The 20,382-nt window shown below is 40.1% G+C and overlaps 2 protein-coding genes across 2 annotated transcripts; both read right to left on the bottom strand.

The window, feature by feature from the left end:
- Positions 1-2,020: 2,020 nt before the first annotated feature.
- LOC121614832 (solute carrier family 22 member 13-like) lies at positions 2,021-7,479 on the bottom strand. The gene is made up of 10 exons (XM_041948920.1): positions 7,105-7,479; positions 6,913-7,016; positions 6,679-6,833; positions 6,388-6,556; positions 6,057-6,177; positions 5,310-5,404; positions 5,012-5,226; positions 4,809-4,917; positions 4,513-4,719; positions 2,021-3,013 (listed from the first exon to the last, which is right to left on the bottom strand). Exons 1-10 carry the CDS (start codon positions 7,477-7,479, stop codon positions 2,938-2,940), a joined length of 1,626 nt encoding a protein of 541 aa, XP_041804854.1. The 3' UTR covers positions 2,021-2,937.
- Positions 7,480-7,724: 245 nt separating this feature from the next.
- LOC121614856 (serine/threonine-protein kinase OSR1-like) lies at positions 7,725-20,382 on the bottom strand. Its single transcript, XM_041948945.1, has 17 exons — positions 20,194-20,382; positions 19,422-19,534; positions 16,950-17,058; positions 15,613-15,754; positions 14,728-14,783; positions 14,399-14,508; positions 14,190-14,291; positions 13,678-13,811; positions 13,502-13,550; positions 13,348-13,413; positions 13,090-13,212; positions 12,308-12,343; positions 12,009-12,146; positions 11,708-11,813; positions 11,539-11,607; positions 10,958-11,022; positions 7,725-10,823 (listed from the first exon to the last, which is right to left on the bottom strand). Exons 1-17 carry the CDS (start codon positions 20,261-20,263, stop codon positions 10,740-10,742), a joined length of 1,572 nt encoding a protein of 523 aa, XP_041804879.1. The 5' UTR covers positions 20,264-20,382; the 3' UTR covers positions 7,725-10,739.

The following is a 20,382-nucleotide window of genomic DNA, read 5'->3' as shown; positions in this document are numbered from 1 at the left end:
GACAGGTAAGCCTACTATATAATACAGCGTGTATCGTAACTGTAGTGACGTGGTTATGGAGAATTATTGTGTGCTGTAAAGGATATACGCTTAGGTCTGCGGAGGACTTAAAAGGAAACTTTAAAGGAAAAATGCTACTTGTTTTCTGACATGACGTGCCCATAAATTGTGCCTTTTCTCTTACACAGAGTTAAAAGCTGAAAAGGTCAAAACTCCAGCCACAACTGTCGTGTAAGAACAACTTTATTGTATTTTGGCTTTTGGCCTTCATCGGGGTAATCATACAACACATTACATAGAACATAACCACAAATGAACTAAACTATTGAACAAACTCTGATCTCAAATGAACTCAAATGCTGTATTTGTGGAATGCCTTGTGTTCAACCAAGCCTACAGTAGGCCATTTTTATCATTTTCTATCAGTAAAAGCTTATGCAGCCCTGAAGCAGAACCGATATGACGTTCATTAAGAGCAAACATTAAAGGCGTTTTGGCACATTTTTATATAATGAATGGAGTCTGGAGAAGATGGTTAGGGTTACGCTGAGTTCACTTAATTATTGCTCAAAAGAAACCTAAATATCAAAATAACTACACTAATGACCCCTGCAGCTTTCTGAGCATTTAATGGATCATGATCAGAATTGCTCATAAGATCAACAATTAAGTCATGAGAAAGTCATGAAAGCCAGCTACACAAAGACCTGTTCACTTGTTTGGACATTTCTCCAACCTTTGTTTTCATGTGAAATGCAACACAGTTGCCTCTAGGTCTTTCAAAATATTCAGATGAAGCAGTGAGGGGTAAATCACTTCTCCGCTCTTCAACTGGAAAAACACACAGTATATTGCATTCTGGTACAAATTCTGGTATAATCGGACAGATGTGTGCTCAGTTTGAAACTCCACAGCATGTAAACCCACGTGTGAATCTGTAACTTCCACAATAAGTGGAAAGTCTAGGCTGGATTGTCTACAGTTAGCCAATCACAAAGCAATTCTGGCTTGTTTTCAGACTGATAAGATGTTGTTAGAGGGCAGCAGGAGGTCACAGATCATACTGACGACTTGCACACATTATGTCCAAGCTTGTTGATATGACTGGAAGAAGGAATTGAACTCTTGAATTTAGTCACTAGTTAAACCAGATTTTACAACCAAATACTTCCTGCATGTTCTGATCGTCTCCACCTTGGCCCTAAACAAAGCTGGTTACAGCACGTTCTGCATGACGGCGAACATTACTGTCACCAGTTTGACTCCAGCCAGCAACGTGTTTCATGTCATAAACCTCTCTCTCTCCCATTTTCCTGTCTGCCTCTTCACCTCTCACTATCCAATCAAGGGAGCAAAAATGTGTGAGACATTCTCCCAATAAAGTCAAAAGTGTATTTCTCTATAAATGTTTTATTTTTCCCACAGATCAATGACAGCAGGAAACACATACACCTGAGTCAGACACAATACATAAGCAAACACACCGCGGGACTAAGCAACACCACAACAACAAGGTACAACCCTGATTCCAAAACGGAGGAAATGTTGTGTGAAACATAAATAAAAGAGATTGTCCTTTCTAACATTTACTCAAATGAAAACAGCACAAAGACAATATATTTAATGTCTGACCTTTGTTTCAGCTTCATTGATTTTTTTAATTATTTGCTTCTTCTAAATTTGATGTCAGCAGTATAGTTTGAAACAAGTTGGGTATGAAAGGAGCCTCCTGGAAAGGCTCAGTCGTTCACAAGCGAGAATGGAGCGAGGTGCAACACTTTGTGAACACATGATTGGATAAAGCAGGATTGTCAAACTTCTCAGTCAAATGTCTGCATCTGATCTTTATCTTGTGACTGGATGAGCACAAAATCGAGGCAGACGAGGTTTAGACAGTTGGTCCACATTTATTTCTGACTCAGACAGATTCTTACAGCTACATCCACACTAGTTGTAGAAATTGTATCGTAGAGAAACATTCTGTTCCTGTGATTTAGGAGCTGAGAGCTATTTCTCTGGTGTGAACTCGGCAGCAACAGCACACACACACACACACACACACACACACACACACACACACACTCTCCCGCAGTTAACATCGCCATGACAATGATGTCAACCCTAGGGAAATGAGCCGCCACATTTATCCAGGGACGGGATCTTTGCGAATGATCTCCAGCTATGCTGTACATTCAACATCATTGACAAATCTCTGATCCTCAAAACAGAAAACATTAGACTTCATAATGTATTGTAGCCTATTCATATTGTAAGGTATGGCAGGGGTCCCCTAATATTGATAAACCGTTTCACTTTCTTACAAAATGAATGTTATTTTTATGAGCCTGTATCAGTGTGAACAGACTCCTAAAAATCCTGGAAAATCCATGATAACCAGCTGCTGAATAATGTTTTCAGTGCTTTGCCAAGGAGGCAGTCAGTGAATGAGTCCTGATCTCGACAAAATCTCCTCTTCAGGATCCCAGGAAGCAGACAAAAAATACTGACTCAATAAAACAGTTTACAACAAAAAATAAACCCAAGTGATGCCTTTTGTGTCTAATAGAGAAGCTTAGTGCTTCTCCATCTGTTTCTGTAGAACAGGTGAACTATGAATTATGGACTTTTTGCCTTGTTGCCAGGAGTTAAGCTATTTCTGAAGCCATTAACATTCTGCTGGCTGTATGGAAAGCTTTGGCGAGCCTGATGTGACCCGCGAGCCACGGGTTGCCGTTCTGTCCAGATGTGGGCTGAGGTCCTGACTTTGAGAAGCCCTGGTATAAAATATCACTACATGATCTCTGGAACATTTTGTAAAACTGTTGTCTTGAAAATGTAGTTAGTTTGTAAATGATTCATTCTGTTTTAAGCTTTCCACAGCGTCCCAACTTTTGTGGAATCTGGGTTGTAAAGGCGTGTAAAAACACAGTTTTCTGACTAGAGTTTGGTGGATTTGCTGCTGTTGTGTTCAGCCATGTCAGAATCACTTCCTGTCTTCGTGGTGTTCATATTACTGTAATGAAAAGAAACAACATTTAGATTACTTAATTCTGACATTTACTTGTTTGACTTTTAGTAAAAGAACATATCTTCATCTTAATCATTGCTAGTTCACGTATGGGGAGTTTTAATAAAACTACTAACTACTAATACACACTACTAAATCTAGAACAACCACAAGGATAAGCAATAAGTGCTGTGATTAGTGCATCAGGAATATTTAGTGGTTGGACTCTGAACATAAATAAATATTTAAGCAGTAACAGTACACTGGTTATTATGTTACTGTTTATTTCCTGGCAGACCCAATGGCTAACTTTGCTCATTTCCGGTTTTAAAAGATTTGATTAGAAAGGTCCGGTTACTTTACAATTTTATTCATTTTTGTGAATGTATCTTCTCATTATATTTATTATCTTTTCCACATTTACAATATTTTTAAATTAATGACCTTAACCGTGTTTTTATTTCTTCCCAGTTTAATGGTGTGTGTATTTGTTAACTGAGGTGACAGGCTGCTGCATACAGTTCCATGCAGGGATAAATAAAGTTGTAAGGATTGAACTGAAATTATCTGAGGATGTATCCATGAAAACGTATTAGGTCAATATGGCACTTTTGATTACAAAAGCAATAATGTCAACTACCATTGCTTCCGGATTTTTCCTAGTTCTGTTGCCATTTCGAGATAATAAAAGCAGCCTTCGCTGACAGAGCTATGGCAGCATTTCAACAAAAGAGATCCGAATATTTCAACACATATTAACGACAAAAAAAACACATTCTTTCATCGCTACATCTCTGTGAAAAGACACGCTGACAAAAAGAAGACAATCACAATGTCTGAATAAAGAGGTGCTGTGATGGACAACACAGTTTTCTTATCTCTTGTTTTGCTTGTCGTCAACAATACCCAGAATTCAATGCAAACGCTGCATTCTGAGATACAACTGCAGTTGTGTTCACAGCTACTTTTTAGCAAGGACAATAAGGGAGATGATGAGCAAGATGCTAAGAATCTGTGAACTCGCTATAGGGGCTACTAGCTTGCTCAGGGCAAAAAACTGACATTTTAATTAGTGAGCCTTAAAGGAGCATGCTAGTTAATTTTGTTAGCTTTGAAAAGCGCAGGCTAGCTCTTTCTCTGTTTCCAGGCTGTATGCTAAGCTAAACATCTCCCGGTGTAAAACAGTATTTAACAGACTGACAGACGGTCAATCTTCATATCTAATTCTCAGCAAGAAAGTGACTATTTCCAAGTTGGTGAACCTTTTGAGTTTTTTGAATTGTGTAAGCTTGAGAGTTAGAAATCATCAACTTTCATCCAATCAGGTTTTCACATTTGAACCACCTGGGGCTTAAGTCAGTCCACAGACGACCAGTGTGACACTCATCAAATACAGAGATAATGAAAGACATAGGATAGATAGATGCCCCTGGTTGGCCTGTAAGTGACCTCTGATAAAAGCCAATATTTTCACAATTCCTCAGTAAATCATTGAGCTTGCTTACCTGTTGGCCTCGGCCTCGGCTGTTGAATCTGGGAGCTCCTTTCTGCTGGTCTCAGGAAGGAGGAAGACAAGAGCTCCGCTGATCAATACTAAGATGCTGAAGACTATGATGGGTATGGACCAGTGGTGTATGGCCAACATATTTAGTAATGGAGACAGCAAGCCTGCAACTCTAAAGGCTATGGAGCCCAAGCCAACAGCTGTTTGCCTGAAAGAGTAAAGTTCAGTTTCAAATATACGCAGTATATATGTAGAATATCTGGAATTCTATATTGTGTATACTTTTATTTTGTGTACCTAACAGAGGTAGGAAACAGCTCCTGAATGTAGACCATACATACTGACCCAGCCCAGTTCAAGAAGAATTTTCCAGTGGTTACAAGGGCTGTGATAGCAACAGCGCTGTCTGCAAATAAAATTACAATTTCTTTAAGTGTCAAAAGACCGGTGGTCATGTGGATTTATCGTTGTGTGCTGAATGTGAAGAACAGGAAATTTACCTTGAGGGAAAGCCAGGGTTAAGAGGCAAACAACACCCCCTGTCAGTAGGGTCGATATCAAGGATTTTTTTCTGCCAACCAACTCCAGAAACCAGATGCAGAGCAGATGTGCTGGTATCTCACTGACCCCAAACAGGAACTGAACCAGGAAGATGTTCAGACCATACTTACCCACGTTCAGAATAAGGCAGAAGTAGCCTAGATTTATTGAAAACCTTGAAACCACAAAGACACATACGTGAGACAAAAATGCAATTCAATCAAATTAAAAAATACATTGTCAATGTGCTTAATTTACCAGGCAAAAGATACAAGGACGAAACGTTTCATCAGGACTCTTGAGGTAAAAATTGCTTTGATTCCTCCACTTTGGACTTCCTGATCCCCAGTTACCTGGAGGGCAAATGTATTATCATAATACAGAGGACAAAGAATATGGCTGCTGGTGGTTCTATGAGCAGCAAATACATTTAATCTGAAGGGTTACGATCCACAAAACAGGCAACTGTTATCAGCTAATAACTCTTTAAATTGATATTTAATGGTTTGGCCTTATGTAAGAGCCTCATGTAAGCCTTGACTGGAACCATCATCATCATCATCATCATCATCATGTTCCAAATGTGCTCATTTCAGTTGACATTAAACAGGATGTTATTTACCACTATCAAGGATATTAATCAATGACTTTTTCATACAATTGAACGGTGAATGTTAAGGTCAGTTAAGGTGAGGTATGCATCCTTACTACTGTCACTGTGTGTAGCAGAAGCTGGACGTTTGTGCTGTGAAGACATTTATGGTCCCCAGAGGATAAACAGGAATAAGTTTGATCCAGTGACCTTTAATCTAATCCTGCCAGTCAAATTTTTTATCGGTCCAAAAAAAAAAAAAAAAAAACCTTCAAAACTAATTTCCCATCAGCCTCAGCTGTGCCTCAGACCTGCCTCACATAGCCACTACCACGGCCGTACACTGTCTTGTTTTCCAAGGGATCATTGAAGTCTCATTTCATCTAATGTGATCAAAATTGAATCTGACTTACCTCCTCTAGCAGATTCTCTGGGATATTCTTTTTATTGATGGCAGCAACTTGATGTATTAATTTAATCGCTTCTTTGGTTCTTCCCTGTCCAAGCAACCACCGTGCAGATTCAGGGATCCACCTGACAAGGTTAATCACAACCCAAGTGTCACTCAAAAACTGTTATTAATTTGTCAGAGTCTGATTTTGTATTACCTCAATGTGTGATGTAACACTATGAAACAAAGATACACACGTTTAAACTGGATTTGGCCAGGTAGGTTAGCACCAGGAAGTGTGTTAGCGTCCAAATACAGCACTGTGAATGGAAGAATGAATAGACAGCACATACCATATGTACAAGAATATAAAGGCCTGTGTTCCTGCTATGGCATACTGTGCTATTCTCCAGTCACGGATAGCATAGACCAGACCAGCCATGGCACACTGTCCAAGAGCTGCAAACACTTGGCTCAAACAGGAGGTTAAGGACCTTTTGGTGACCCCAATCCACTCGGTCGCTACAAACAGAATTTAAACAGCAAAATCACTGCAGAGTGAGAACACACAGGACAATCCTAAGCTTGTGATATTGAGCATAAAACAATCAAAGAAATATTGGTTAGATACATAGAAGTCATACCTAAAACAATGGAGTTAATTCTGTATCCTCCGAAGGCAGCTCCAATTATGATCTGCGTCACCATGTAAATATAGATGTTTGGAGACGCACCAGCAGCTATGACAAATACTAGCAAGAGGACAACTGGTAGCTGGGTGGGTCTCCTTCGGCCAAACCTGAAGTTTAAAGAGTGGGTGACCATCAACTGAATTGTCTCAAGCACATGACCTAATATATCTTTTTCAAGTCACTTACGTTTCAGCCATGGGTCCAAAGATGAGTGAACCAGCTAATGAACCAGTCAGGAAGACTGTTTGCACAAGTTCCACAATGTTCGATTTGTCACAGACAAGATCAAACTGAAAAACAGCACTGTCACAATTAGAGAGCAGTCAGCGCAGGTGACCCCAAAGAAGAAACGCACATCACACATCATACTTGGCTTACATCAGTGACGATGGTGGCTTCATACAGCATGTTGTAGTACACCCATCCATGCTGGCACCCTGTGGTCTCATTGAGTCCATGCTCCCTGATGGCACCAATGTCCCAGTCCACAGGGACAAACATCTGACACCTGCTGAAGGTCCCGTCCTCCTCCCGGGGCAGAGTCAGGTTCAGCTGCTCACCTGCGGTCAGGTTAGGATCAGCTCTGAGGATCCAGTCTGTGTTACAGTGTCGCTCTGGATCTGACTCGATAAAAAGAACACTACTGAAGAAAATGGGCAGTACGAAATTTGGGAAGGCTAACCCAAAAATTATAAGCTTCTGGAAGAGACCAAAGTCTCCGATAGTTCTCAGAATCTCTCCAAACTCCACCATCTTCACACAGCAAATAACGTGTAATACTAACAGAGATAGACTGCCTTATGAAGGCTCAAGTGATGGTCAAAATAAATGTTTAACCATCTGACTTCAGTCAGTAAATGACTAAGTGGTGAGCACCGTTCAGGGCTAAATGCAAACCTTCTAATGGTTGACCAAAATGGTTGAGCAGAACACAACCAAAACAGGACTTTACAACATCACATTTCCATTAAACATTGTTCACACTCATTGAATTCCATCATGTGACTTTAATCAGCTACGAAAAATCACCTGCATGTGTTTATCTAATATTCTATATATGTCAAGGAATCTTTGTATGTTATCAACAAAGACAAATATTCCACTTCAAATTATGCATTTGTTGATGTGCATGTTATAATTAATCATATTTCAAAAATATATGTAATGATTTGTAAAAAACAAAGTTAAAAAAAAACTGTACTTGCCAATCAAATGATCAAATTAATACTAATCATTCAGTGACCCCATAAAGAGGCAGAATCAATGGCTTCCTGATGAGTAAACAATAAAAGGGAAAGAAATTTAGAAATCTAAATGACATTAAGCTCAAAGTCTTTGATGAGCAATCATTTATCACCAAAATCACACTCACTCTCACTTGCACACATGCACGCCCACACACCCACAGGGAGAGAGAAGTGTAACCTGTGTCATCCGTCTTATTAAAATGACATTTCATCCATTAACCTTGGACAGGTGTCAGTGAGGAAAAAATGCATATCATGACATCAAAGCACAGAGTGTGTGATTACAAGCCCCATGTAATTCCAAAAATACGCATGTTAACAGATCAATAAGGTGCCAATTGAACAAATATTTGTGCATGATTAGTGATGCTCTGACAAAGGCCAACAGTGGGAAACACTACATAACAAATTAGACTGTCTACTGAACATGATGAGTCTCAATCTGTTTGCCTTAATCAATATTTACAAGTGAATGTTCCTTTTATCTGACATGTACACTGAAACAGTCGATGCATCTACATCATTACATACAAACCTCATCATGTTTGTGTGACAGTGCATGGAGTTGCCATCATACATACATTTACAACATCTTTACATACACCTTTTACATCAGTACCTGAGCTAGGAGCTAGTTCACAGCCCTTTGCACGCGGTACAAAACAACCATACAGCTACACTGGGAGTGATGACAGTGATTCGTTGGTGAGTGTTTAAAAAGCAAACAGACTACAGTACTGTCAAAACAACTTGCCTGGTGACAAAAAAAAAAAAAAAAAAACTATACTAATGACTGGCCTCTGGAAAAGTTTAAAGGGTTACTTCACTCGACACCACCACCTCCCGTGGTATACAGACAGTTTCGGTTTTATTTGCTGCGGATTTGAGAGATCAGTCTTAAGCTTCCTGCTGCCTCTCAATACAATGGAGGTAAATGGAATTTTTTTGTGAGTCTAGCTTGCAGCTCTCTGAGCATTACTGAATGTCAGTATCTTAAGGTGTTCAGACAATGGCAACATGCTGATGTTTACCATCCTTAGCATGCTCACACTTTCTACAAGCAATGTATTCCAATAATTGAAATTCTGACCTCGTGGTAGCACTCAATGAAAAGGAGGAGGAGGGATCATCCTTTAGGAACCATGAAAATGTGTCACAACTTTCATGGCAATCCATGCAATGGCTTTTGAGTCATTTCAGTCTGGATCAACGTGGTGGACTGACCTTTCACCTTCAGTGTACAAGAGTGGAGGCAGAAATCTCGGAGACAAACATCTTAAACCTCAGCAAATAAGACCAAAACTATCTGCATGGCTAAATCCCACCAGAGGTAACTGACACAATCTGGTTTTTCTTTTGTTTTTTTTTCCTATTTCTTGCCCTTTAGATGAAGTTGCCCTTTAAACTTTATTTCAATTAGGTAGAATATTTTCAGTTTTTGAGGGTGCGTACCTCTCCATAGAAGCTCATCAGCAGTCAGCCTGCAACATGAGCAGCCAGGCTCGACACTCATTGCCAGCATTCAGGATTCTTCCCAGCTGTTAGATCAATAATGGTAAACAGGCTAAATTACCTCTTACAAGGCTACAGTGAAAACAGCAATTATTACCCATGTCTGCCTGTGGGCGTGTCAAGTTTTCACGCCGCTGACTGCTTGTGTAAATGAAAGTAAATTCTCGCTGCAGGTTCCTAAAGCTGCCTGTCTGGCTGGTTGACTTCATGAACTCCTAGAGAGGTACAAGCATGAAAAGTGGTTCAATTCAACCCAAGAGAAATACTCTCAGCAACCAGTGGTCACATATGGTGAAAAGAAAATACCTATTGCATAGTACAAGAACATTAGGCAGGTCTCAATCTGTGAAAATAATCCTGTCTTCGAATACCTCGGGAGAACGCCATCTGACAAAGTGTTGTAACTGCAGTTCAGGGAGAGAGGAGAGCAGTTACAGTTGATCTGTGGATAACTGAATTATTTCAGCAGTGTAGTCAGAGCCTGAACTCTTAGGTTCTGTTTTGACAAAACCACCACACCACACCCGTTGCCTTGCCTCATACAGGAATCTGGTCATGTTGTTGGAATTTGAGTAAAAATCCATCTGAATTTACAGAATTACAAAACTAAAACTATGCTACAGTCAGCGTTTTTGGAACTTATCTGTATCAGTGTTATCAAGATTTTCTTAAATTTCTTGGACAGGCGTACACAGAATACACCTAATAATCATGGATAACCTCAATTTTTCACCAAATACACTGGTAAAATCTATTCTTTGACTAACTAAGGCTGAATTTACACTTTTCAATTTCAGTGTAGGATAAAGTGCCATATAACGGTGGCACGACACTCTTGAGTTTTGTGGCACAGTTGATTAAAAGAAGAAAAACAAACAAACAAAAAAAAAAGGCAATCACTTCCAGTACTGGCAGGAGATGGTTTAGATTGTGCTTATGTATGAAAAGGAAGAAAAAAAAAAAAAAAAAGGAATTAGGAGTTGATATATTTGATTGCATCTCTTCTCCCATTTACTGTATAAGCGCACTGTAAACGTTTCAAGTGTGATTCCTGTGATGAACTGAGCCGCTTCTCAACGTGGTCCTCATGCATCCTGCAGTAGTGTCACACTCCTGCCAGCTTCATGTCTCCTGCTCCACCTCTTCCTCCTCCTGCTCCTCCCCCTCCTCCTTTCTTTGGCAGTAGTGGTTTCTTGGAATTGACTACAAATGCAGCTGTGCAATACCATTCGTTTCTGTCCTTTGTTGCTGGCTCTACTTGACTTCACTGATGCTGAGCTGCGCAAATCCAATGAGTTTAACATCATCAGGAATTTCAGACTCCTCCACACCAGATGCCTGGAAGAGAGAGAAAAACATCAGAAACTGTACTATTTTTATTCCTATGATAAAAATAACAGATGTTATGAAAACCTGTTAACATTTATTTATATATTATACACCAGTTGAAGAAATCCATTCTGTGTACTCACCAATTTAAATGTCACATTTTTGTTACTTTGAGGATCATCAACAATCTTCTGTAAATTGGCAGCAACTAAACAGAAGACAAAAGGAAGTGAGAGGACCAAGTCAGACGACCAGCTAATTTGAGAACAGATGACAAGACTTTTTCAACATGATCAGTGGCGAAACAGGAAATAACACAATCGACTCATAAATCAGCTGCGTTCAGATCACAACATACCCGTGCTTTAGCACGTTTACTACATGTCACATGCACTTAACATCTTTTTCCAACATGTTTTAGATTTTTTTGCCTTGTTTTTAATAATTTCAGTATAGCATTAATAATTAACTTGGAGAGATAAATGTCAGTCATCAAACACGACTGTCTAAAGAATACTACTACATGGGCTCTGAAACACTCTGTAAAACCGCTGTCAGTACAGTCTGTTTGCAGAAAACTAAACTCAATCAGGTGGCAAAAACAATAATGTAAAGCCTTATTTTCCACTATGATTGATTCACTGTCTCAAGCAAACTGATGTAATCAGGTTATCGGTGCAACGCTGATCATATCCCATGATACTGTGCTATATCTTTAACTTACCAATGACTAAGTCCCTCCCATCAACCAGACCTGCTGAGACCAACTCCTGAGAAACTCCATCAGCAGAATCTGAGCACAGACATGGAGAGGAAAAACCCAAAGAGTTAGCGCCGAATCCAGAGTCTCTTAGAACATGATAAAGAGAAAAAACTAGCTGATGCGTCCTAACCTCTGCCGGACATGAACTCAAATCGAATGTCATTCAGTTCCTTCTTGGGATTTCTCAGTCTCAGGACAAGGCTGATGGGAACACTGACATTGACTGCAGCTGGATCCTGAAACCACACAACAGTGAGCAGTGAACGAACAAAGGAAGGTATATAGAGGTTTCAGGTTTCAGGCTTTTTCAAAAGGAGGCCAGAGGTATTGGTTCATTATGGTTATCAAAGGCCCTGTTGTTAAACTATGAATATTAAAAACACACTTGGTTAATCTAAAAAGCACCCCCTTACTTCTTTTCCTGTTCTTACCTGAGCAGTGGGTGCGTGTGTAGGGCTCACTGTCTGAGTGGGAGCCTGTGGTGGAGCATCCTCTGCTGTCTGGCCCACATCAGGTGCTGCTCCAGGTGGCCGCAGGTGTCCCGTGGTGCCATCTGCTGCTGGGAAAAGCTAGCAGACACGAATGTGGAAATAAATCAGCAAGTGTTTTGAGTTTTACATGCATGGAAAAAAAAAAAGAGGACACACATAAGATAGTCATGCAGATCGCTCTGTCGAGGCATTACAATAAATCAAGATGCTCAGGTCATGTCCACTACAAACACACTCACCTCCATATTCTGGGACCCGTCCTTCACTCTGGGTGACTGCAGAATGGACATGACAGATTGTCAGGATTAAAAACATGCAATTTTTCTTTTATCCCCCCAATGTATGGACTGATGGAGCATTGTAGGATTGAAGGAAATTGACACAAGGTGACTTTAAACAAAGGTAACAGACAGTAAAATCCCACACCAAGACATGAATTTAGTGTGAACACACATTGGAGAGAATAATTATAAAAGGAGATCTGAGCAGGTGCCTGCTGGGAACAAATCTTTCTCAAACTGAGGCCACACCACATTCCTACGCAGGTGGAGTTACTGTAAATATGCAATCAACTTGCATGGTGAAACAACTATTTTCTATAATAATTGGTCCCACTATGTCTACACTCAAATTCTCTCAATTCTTATTTGACACTACGGTATTTTCTTTTTTTTCTTTTTTTTTTTACAGTTGAAATATTTGTTAATATTTGCATGAGTCCAACAGCAGCAACTCAGAGCTTATAATAGAACAAGAACAAGCTTTTTCTGAGCAGATCATTCTCAAGATCAAGATACACTTTTGGAGTCTGGTGGATCTTAGTTGATTTGTCTGAGTAACCTAAACTTGAACTACATTTACACTGAAGCAGAAAGCCTTCACTTTGAAATGTTCAGACTAACAGTCTAACATCGCCATCTGCTGGCTACAAGGGTGCAGTGTGCAGTGAGAAACACAGTGTAGCGGCCTTATAAAGTAAACTGGATTGACGGTTTGAAGGCGCAGGCATGCAGAGCCTCACCCGCAGAGCTGCCACAGCAGCTTTGCCCTCCTCACTCTCCTCGTCCAGCTCGTCGTCGCTCCACTCCCAGCCGCCGTCCTCCGTCTTGTGGAGACGGCCACTCGACCCGGGCACGCGACGCACCTACACAATGCATTTTTTTTTTTATTTTAAATTTCATAACTTCTTTCTGGTAAATCCTTTTCAGAGTTGCACGAGGCGTACCCCAGCATGCAGTAGGCAACAGTGTTAAGCAACAAAGCACATTAGTGATCAAACCTTTTTGGATCGCTCCGTTATTGTTGGACCTTTATACAGCAGCTTCTCCTGCAAATACTCGTTGTTCTGTAACAGAAAGACAAACATTTCTTCCAAGATCTTAGAAAGACAAAATATTTTCAGTTTGCTTTTATAATAGTGATGTAAGGCTCACTTTGGCTTTCGTGAAGAATTTATGCTTCAGCAACTCAGCTGCAGTTGGCCTAAATAGGAAAAGAGACGAATGACTCTTCATTATATTCACTACACAAGTGGGGAATCTAATGGAAAGTAAAACAAGCACCGCTTTAATCTGGCTTTAAGAAAAAGCGGGCTGGGGGATTAACTGACCTTTTTTCTGGATCTTTCTGTAAACACAGGGAGAGCATCTTCCTGAAGGACTTGCCATACTTCTTCACCATTTCCTTGTCTGTGATGCCCGTCTCCAGACAGGGAGGGTCATTCTGCAAAGTCAGCATCAGCACCTGCAGATATGCAACGATCAAATTAAGTCAAACAACTGAGATAAAACCAACTTCAAACCAACCAGCAAATTTAAATCTGAGGGAATCTTTCTCAAAGCTACTCTGTGCAGACTGGCCGGACTGAAACAAATTGACTCCTTTTTCATACTCATCAGCATTTCCATAATATGCAACAAGCTACAGAACTCCTTAAAATTGTCTTCACTTGTTTTGTCAGAGCTGTTTAAAGTTGTCTTCATCCAGAAATAAAGAAAACAACATCTGAGTTAATCAAACAGACAGCTGTAGCTTCCAAAACTGAATGTGCCATGGACCAAAAGACACAGTAGATGCCTTACCAATATGGAGCAAAGTACCAGTGAGCACACACACATTTACCTTCATCGGTGGGTATTTGTGATATGGTGCAGCTCCAGTGGCCAGCTCAATGGCTGTTATGCCAAAGCTCCAGATGTCAGCTTTGAAGTCATAGCCACGGACCTGCAGATTAAAAACAGAACCGACTGAACAAAGTGCTCACATCTACCTTTCATCGCTGAGTTATGAGGCTTTATTGAGAGAAAGCAACTACAAAACAAGCCTCCCACCTGCTCCATGACCTCAGGGGCCATCCAGCACGGTGTCCCCACAAATGTCTTCCGAACTTTGTTCCTGGTCATGTCTCCTCCTGCTGCTAGAAAGGCACTCACACCAAAGTCTGGAGAGTGTGTGTGATTTGGAATGTTTGACAAAAATTAGAGAAAAAGCTACAAGTAAGCATCTTACTAAATCACTTAAATACTTTTTTAGACAAATTTCATTTAAACAAAGTAAACATCTTGAAATTGTCTACAGAGGGACGAAAAACTAAATGCAAAAAGTTGCTGAAAAAATCTGTGAACCCACAGCAGATGCAGAGAAAACAGAAATACTGTACCAGCAATTTGCACGGATCCATCTTCCCCAAGAAGAATGTTGCCAGCTTTCAGATCCCTGTGCATGAAGAGGATGAGGATTAAAACATGATAAACTATTAAGATGTCTCAAGTCAGTGACTGCACCAACAGAGGAGTGGTTAGGCTGCACATACTGACTGCAAATGAACAAACACTGCACAAACAAGTTAAAGTTGCACCTTTGATGTGCCTAATTTTAATCTATTTTTTTCTGTTTGCATAGTCTGAGAGCAAACTATGCTCAAAGAACAGGATTAACCTGGCCTCAATTGCCTCCCTCCCCCTCCTTTTCCTTATTAGGTGTAAGTGAGTTAGCCACAACGTCCAAGCTCAATCAGCAGCTGCTCTCTCAGTCGGTGAAAATACTGTCCACTCATGCTCTAACTGGAACATCAGGTACTTTTTAAAAATCAGCAAATCACTATTCTGCTGGACCTTTCCAATGACAAAAATCATAAGAGTGTTGTAGAACATCACAAAATAAGCCACATAAACATAAAATCATAACCATGTAACTAAAGAATACTCTTCGTTAGGGACATGAGCCTGCTTATTTAAAACAATTACACTCGACATACAAGAAGGCACAGAGGATATAAAGAGGCCTCTCTTCTCATTGGTGGTTCAGTGTTCCTGCAAGGAACTTTTATGTAAAACAAACCTCCTCAATTATGCATTTTCACTGTATTAAATATTGAAGGAGTGAGGTCTGGTACACACCACACGCTCATATGCAGAGATGAAAGGCTCAGTGCCAGAGTGAGCTGAGGCAGGCGTGTACAATGGGACATACAACTGCACTAACGCAGTGTACAGCGATGACAAGGCGTTGCCCTGCAGCCTGGTGACACATCACTAGAACTCACCGATGAATCTGCCCATTTTTGTGAAGGTACTCCAGACCCTCAAGGACTTCTTTGAGGATGGTGGCGATGCTGGCCTCATCCAACACTCCAGTCCTGTGCTCCCCACGAGAGATGATATGCTTGATGATGTCCAACACTGAGCCTGCAAGAGAGGCAGAGGCTTGTCACAAGACATGCTTACAGTAAATGGAGGATACGGCAAGTAATGAAAGGCACACTGAGTGGCAAACATCCTGTAGTGGTTTGTACTATAAACCATACTCACAGCTACATTATGTCCCCCTTCCAAACTCAGCAAAACAAAGCCTTGCATAACCCAGCGTAACATACCAACAGGAAGAGTGCACCAGACGTTACCTTGTATATACTAAAGTAATGCTTTCATGTTGATGTCTGCTGTTTGTCTATGAATGGATTGCGAGTTGTTAGCAAATTCAAAGCGACTTAAAAAGAATCCCGCCCTCACAATTTGCAAAAATATGTCAAAAAAACAGATGCTCAGAAATGTCTCAAAAATTCAGAAATAATATCTTATAATAATAACAGCAGTAAGAAATAGGCTTCTTGTGGTGAAAAAGTTTTCACATGACTACAAACTGAACACAACATCATGTGACCAATTGATGAATGGCTTCACTTAAGCTATACTCAGTAGGTACTATAAGAAACTTGACTTCACTCACTTTTTACCCAGAAACACAAATTTCACAAGAATTTATGATCTACATTTTTCAGCAACAATCATCCAATGTATTTACATTCAGTAATAGCCACTTTGTACAGTAGTTTTCATTATTTTTGGCCACCATTCCCACCATGCCACTGGTGGTCACATTGCCTACTTATGCACAAGGGATTCACAGGAAATTATGCACTCATGTAGCATTACTATTTCTAAATTTATCCTATTGAGTGTCAACTGTTCACTGTTTGTTTGGCTGCACTGTAAACACATAAACCAGTTGGTCCTGTGTTGTGACAAAGTAGCTGCCCAACGAGGGCTGTAGTATTAAATAATAAACATGAAAATATCTCTGTGTTACATCAAGTTGTTTACATGTGGCCTGTTATCTCTGGAAGTACAAAAAAAACAGATCATCAAACAAAAACTCCCAGAATGGCCAGGTGTAAAGTCAATGACAGCAGCGACAACACGACCTACAACTGGGACAGAATGTCAGCTGGCTCCTTGGCAACTTAATCCAAACATTCAGGCAAAGTTCAAAGCAAGGCTTATTTGAGATTTAAACAATCAAGGCAGTCAAGTCAAAGTCAAGGTGAAGATACGAGTTAGCAAAGTCAATTCAAAAGCAAAGTTTCTTTTTTACAGCACTTACCACCACTTAGCAGCTTCATCACCAGCCACAGTTCATCCTTCACCACAAAAGAGGTATAATAAGACACAATGTTTGGGTGGTGGCACTGGCTCATAGCCTGGATCTCTTTCTACAAAGAGAAGGAAATATGGGATACAAAGTTACACAATAAGCAGATATAGTGCAGGAAAAATAAAGCACTCACTAAACATTCATAATACACTTTCAGTGACAAACTGAAGCTCTGCCACACTGCATCTTTTTAAGGAATAGGTAGGTGGAAGTCCTAGGAGAGAAAGCAGCACAATGAAATACTCAGATTTGATGATATTTGACACTTAAAAGCAATAATAGTGCCAGGAAGAGGAACAAATGACTGCTGCAGAGTATGGCCAGATTGACAACCACACTCTCACACTCACACCAGTGACAGCCGTGGCCAGATTCACAAAAATCTGCACAAAAACAACATTAAAAAAAAGTCACGTTTGTAACTATATGGTAGGGTTAGCCAATAAGGCAACATATATACCACGAGATGATAGAGGTATGACAACCAGTAGAGATTTTGCTGTACCTATTCTACAAAATAAGTCATCTCTTTAAAATTTGTGGTTATAATAGAGCAGCGTGGGAAAAAATGATCAAGCTTTATAGCAGTGTTAGGTTTAGAGGATGTTTGCATCAATGTGATTAATTGGCTTGATTTGTCAGGTATTTGATTTACTGGATTGGACAAAAGAGACATTTCGCTCTGGTTATTTTATCCACAAAGTTTCCTCAATCAAAGCAGAGGGAAAATAAAAACATTTCTCCAATTGGTCAATATTATTTTTGAACAAACTACAACTAATTACAGACTCCACTGGATAAAACATCTGTCCAACAGATGATTATGAAAACTAACTTCAGCCTTGTGTCTGATCTACTGTTGGTGGGTTTTTTTTCTACTATTGAACATGATTGGGACTGATTGGGCCCAAGCTGGGAAACAGAGATGGGAGAGATATTTATTTTTCCAGATGTTGCAACATGCTGTTCAGATTAATTACTGCAAAGCAAACACACAATGTGATCAATTAATCAATCACCTGCTGAGGTGAAAACCTCATCTAATTTTCAATGTAGTATCTAGATAACAGTTTAGGCAATTCCTTCACTCATTAAATATGCAGCCTTTGTGTAGTTTGTTGCCCAAAGCTTAATAAGCCTAATAATAAAATTTTAGAAAAATGGAACCATTTCTTCTAATGTTAGTGGAAACACACACTGCTACTGTAATATAAATTCACATATACCCTGGCTGGATTTTATGACTATGGCACACCCCTACTGTGTTGACCAAAGTTTGGCTTGTCAACCGATTGCATGGATGAATCACACAATAGTGATACTAATTTGTATAAAATTTCATGGTTTAAAGGTTCTATATATGACATTTTTAAGTGACCAGATGACGCACTAGGGCACCAGCATTTCAAATTGGTAAGGAAGCTATTTCTCTGATCTGCCAAGTGACCTAAATCCATGTAATGTAAATTATTAGCTCGCTAGCTATCCTGCTAATGCTAATCAAACTTAAGCTACTTCTAGTATATTTTGTTTGGTGATTTGGGTAGCTAAAGGTTGATGGTTTTAAGTGTATGGGACACCATCAACAAAAGGTGATCACTTCAGGATATTGCTATGCAGGAGGCCACTCTCTTAGTTTCTTTATAAACACAGGGAAGGCCAACAGTTTCACAGGAAGGGACTAACATGCACACGCAGCTGGACGAGCTACCAAAACAAAGACCAGAGAAGCTGGGGTTTAGTTCACACTCAGAGGGAGTGTGGCTTCATTCTCTGATCAAGATGCCATTGCTTCATTGTATTTTTACACTGCAAATAACTGATTGCTGCTATTTTAATCTTAGAAATACATTTTAATCTTAGAAAATGTATAGAACCTTTAACTTTCTGTCACACATGCATCTGCATCCTATTCACAGGCTTTCTGAAACTGATAAAATGACTTTGTGTAAATAATAACATGTTAAATACTACATATCATAAGCATATATTATGCACTGTTTCGAGAAGAAGCCATTGTTTACTGGTATTGTGACAGGAGATCCAGCTGATCACTAGGTGGTAATGAGTCAGAAACTGCCTTTACTCTCCGAGTGCCTACAGTTGTATCACATGTGGACATCAACATTCAAGAGTGAACTAAAGTGAAGAAAATACTATTTCACTGCTCATCAGGACAAACTGATGCACAGGAACACATTATTAATTGATATTTAATTTGTCTTTATTATTTGTCTTTTGTCTTTATGATGTTGTCTTACTGATTTCCACTAGTACTCTAGTACTCAGTGGTTGTTGAGGTATCAAGCTTTTGATCTGTCCTTGACTGATCTGACCCCACCAACCCACACCACTCCCACCAAGCATACGCACACACACATATGAAGAACATCTGGACTGCACATTGCTACAGTTACTTACCAGGAGCTCATCCATGCTAGTTTGACATTTTTCCAGGTTGATGCGTTTGATGGCCACCTTCTCCTTTCTGGGTTTGCAGTATGCTGCCTGTACAACTGCAGTGGCTCCACTCCCTGAGGAGAAAAACATTACGTTTGAAACCATTACCCTGGAGGAGCAAAGGAGCTTTTGACTTTTGGAGACAACCGTCAAAATATGACAGCTCAACTCAATCTTGAGTGCATGTGAGATGATGCTAAATTTGAATAGGAACTAATTTCTAAGAGTGGCGAGTTAGGTCATTTACAGCATTACAAAATACTTAAATATGATGCATCAATGCAAATTTAACATTAGATACCATTTCAGATACCTACTAGATACCAATTTGTTTAAAGTTATCAGTCACGTTATCGTTACCTTGTCTGAAGAATGTCTCACTCTAATCCGTATCATACCTTCAGCAAAAGAGCACCACCCTCTCCAACAACTGACGAATCTTCACGCACTATAGGCTAAGTTGCGCTAGCTAGCCGTTTAGCTTTATGCTGAAATGCTAAGGAGCCATTTCACTTCAGCACGCCAAATAGTAGAAGCCATTAATTAATTTGGCCTGGCCTGAGGCAAACTCTGCAGAGCTGTTTAACCTTCCTGCCATGTAGCTACGGGTTGTAACCGGCCTTCTGTTAGCTACAGACATGCAGTGCTACTTGGCTAGTGGCAGTTGGCAGCCGACACCGCCGTAGAGGCAGGGGAGGCTATGATGCTAACTTTAGCAAGCTAAGCTACTCACCTATCACCTCATTGAGTTCGTAGTCATCCTTGTCGATTGACCAGGATTGTGAGGACTGGTCGTCTGCCATGGTGTCGGTGTTTGAACTGTGTAAACAATGCTGCTAAGTAATAACAGAAACGCTGTCTATAATAATATCTTTGTGATTACTCCATTCGGCTTCGATGATGCTGGCTGCTGCTGTTCCGC

The sequence above is a fragment of the Chelmon rostratus genome, chromosome 12 (assembly GCF_017976325.1).
Source record: "Chelmon rostratus isolate fCheRos1 chromosome 12, fCheRos1.pri, whole genome shotgun sequence".
NCBI lineage: Eukaryota > Metazoa > Chordata > Actinopteri > Chaetodontiformes > Chaetodontidae > Chelmon > Chelmon rostratus.
This window is presented reverse-complemented; position numbering and strand designations above follow the sequence as displayed.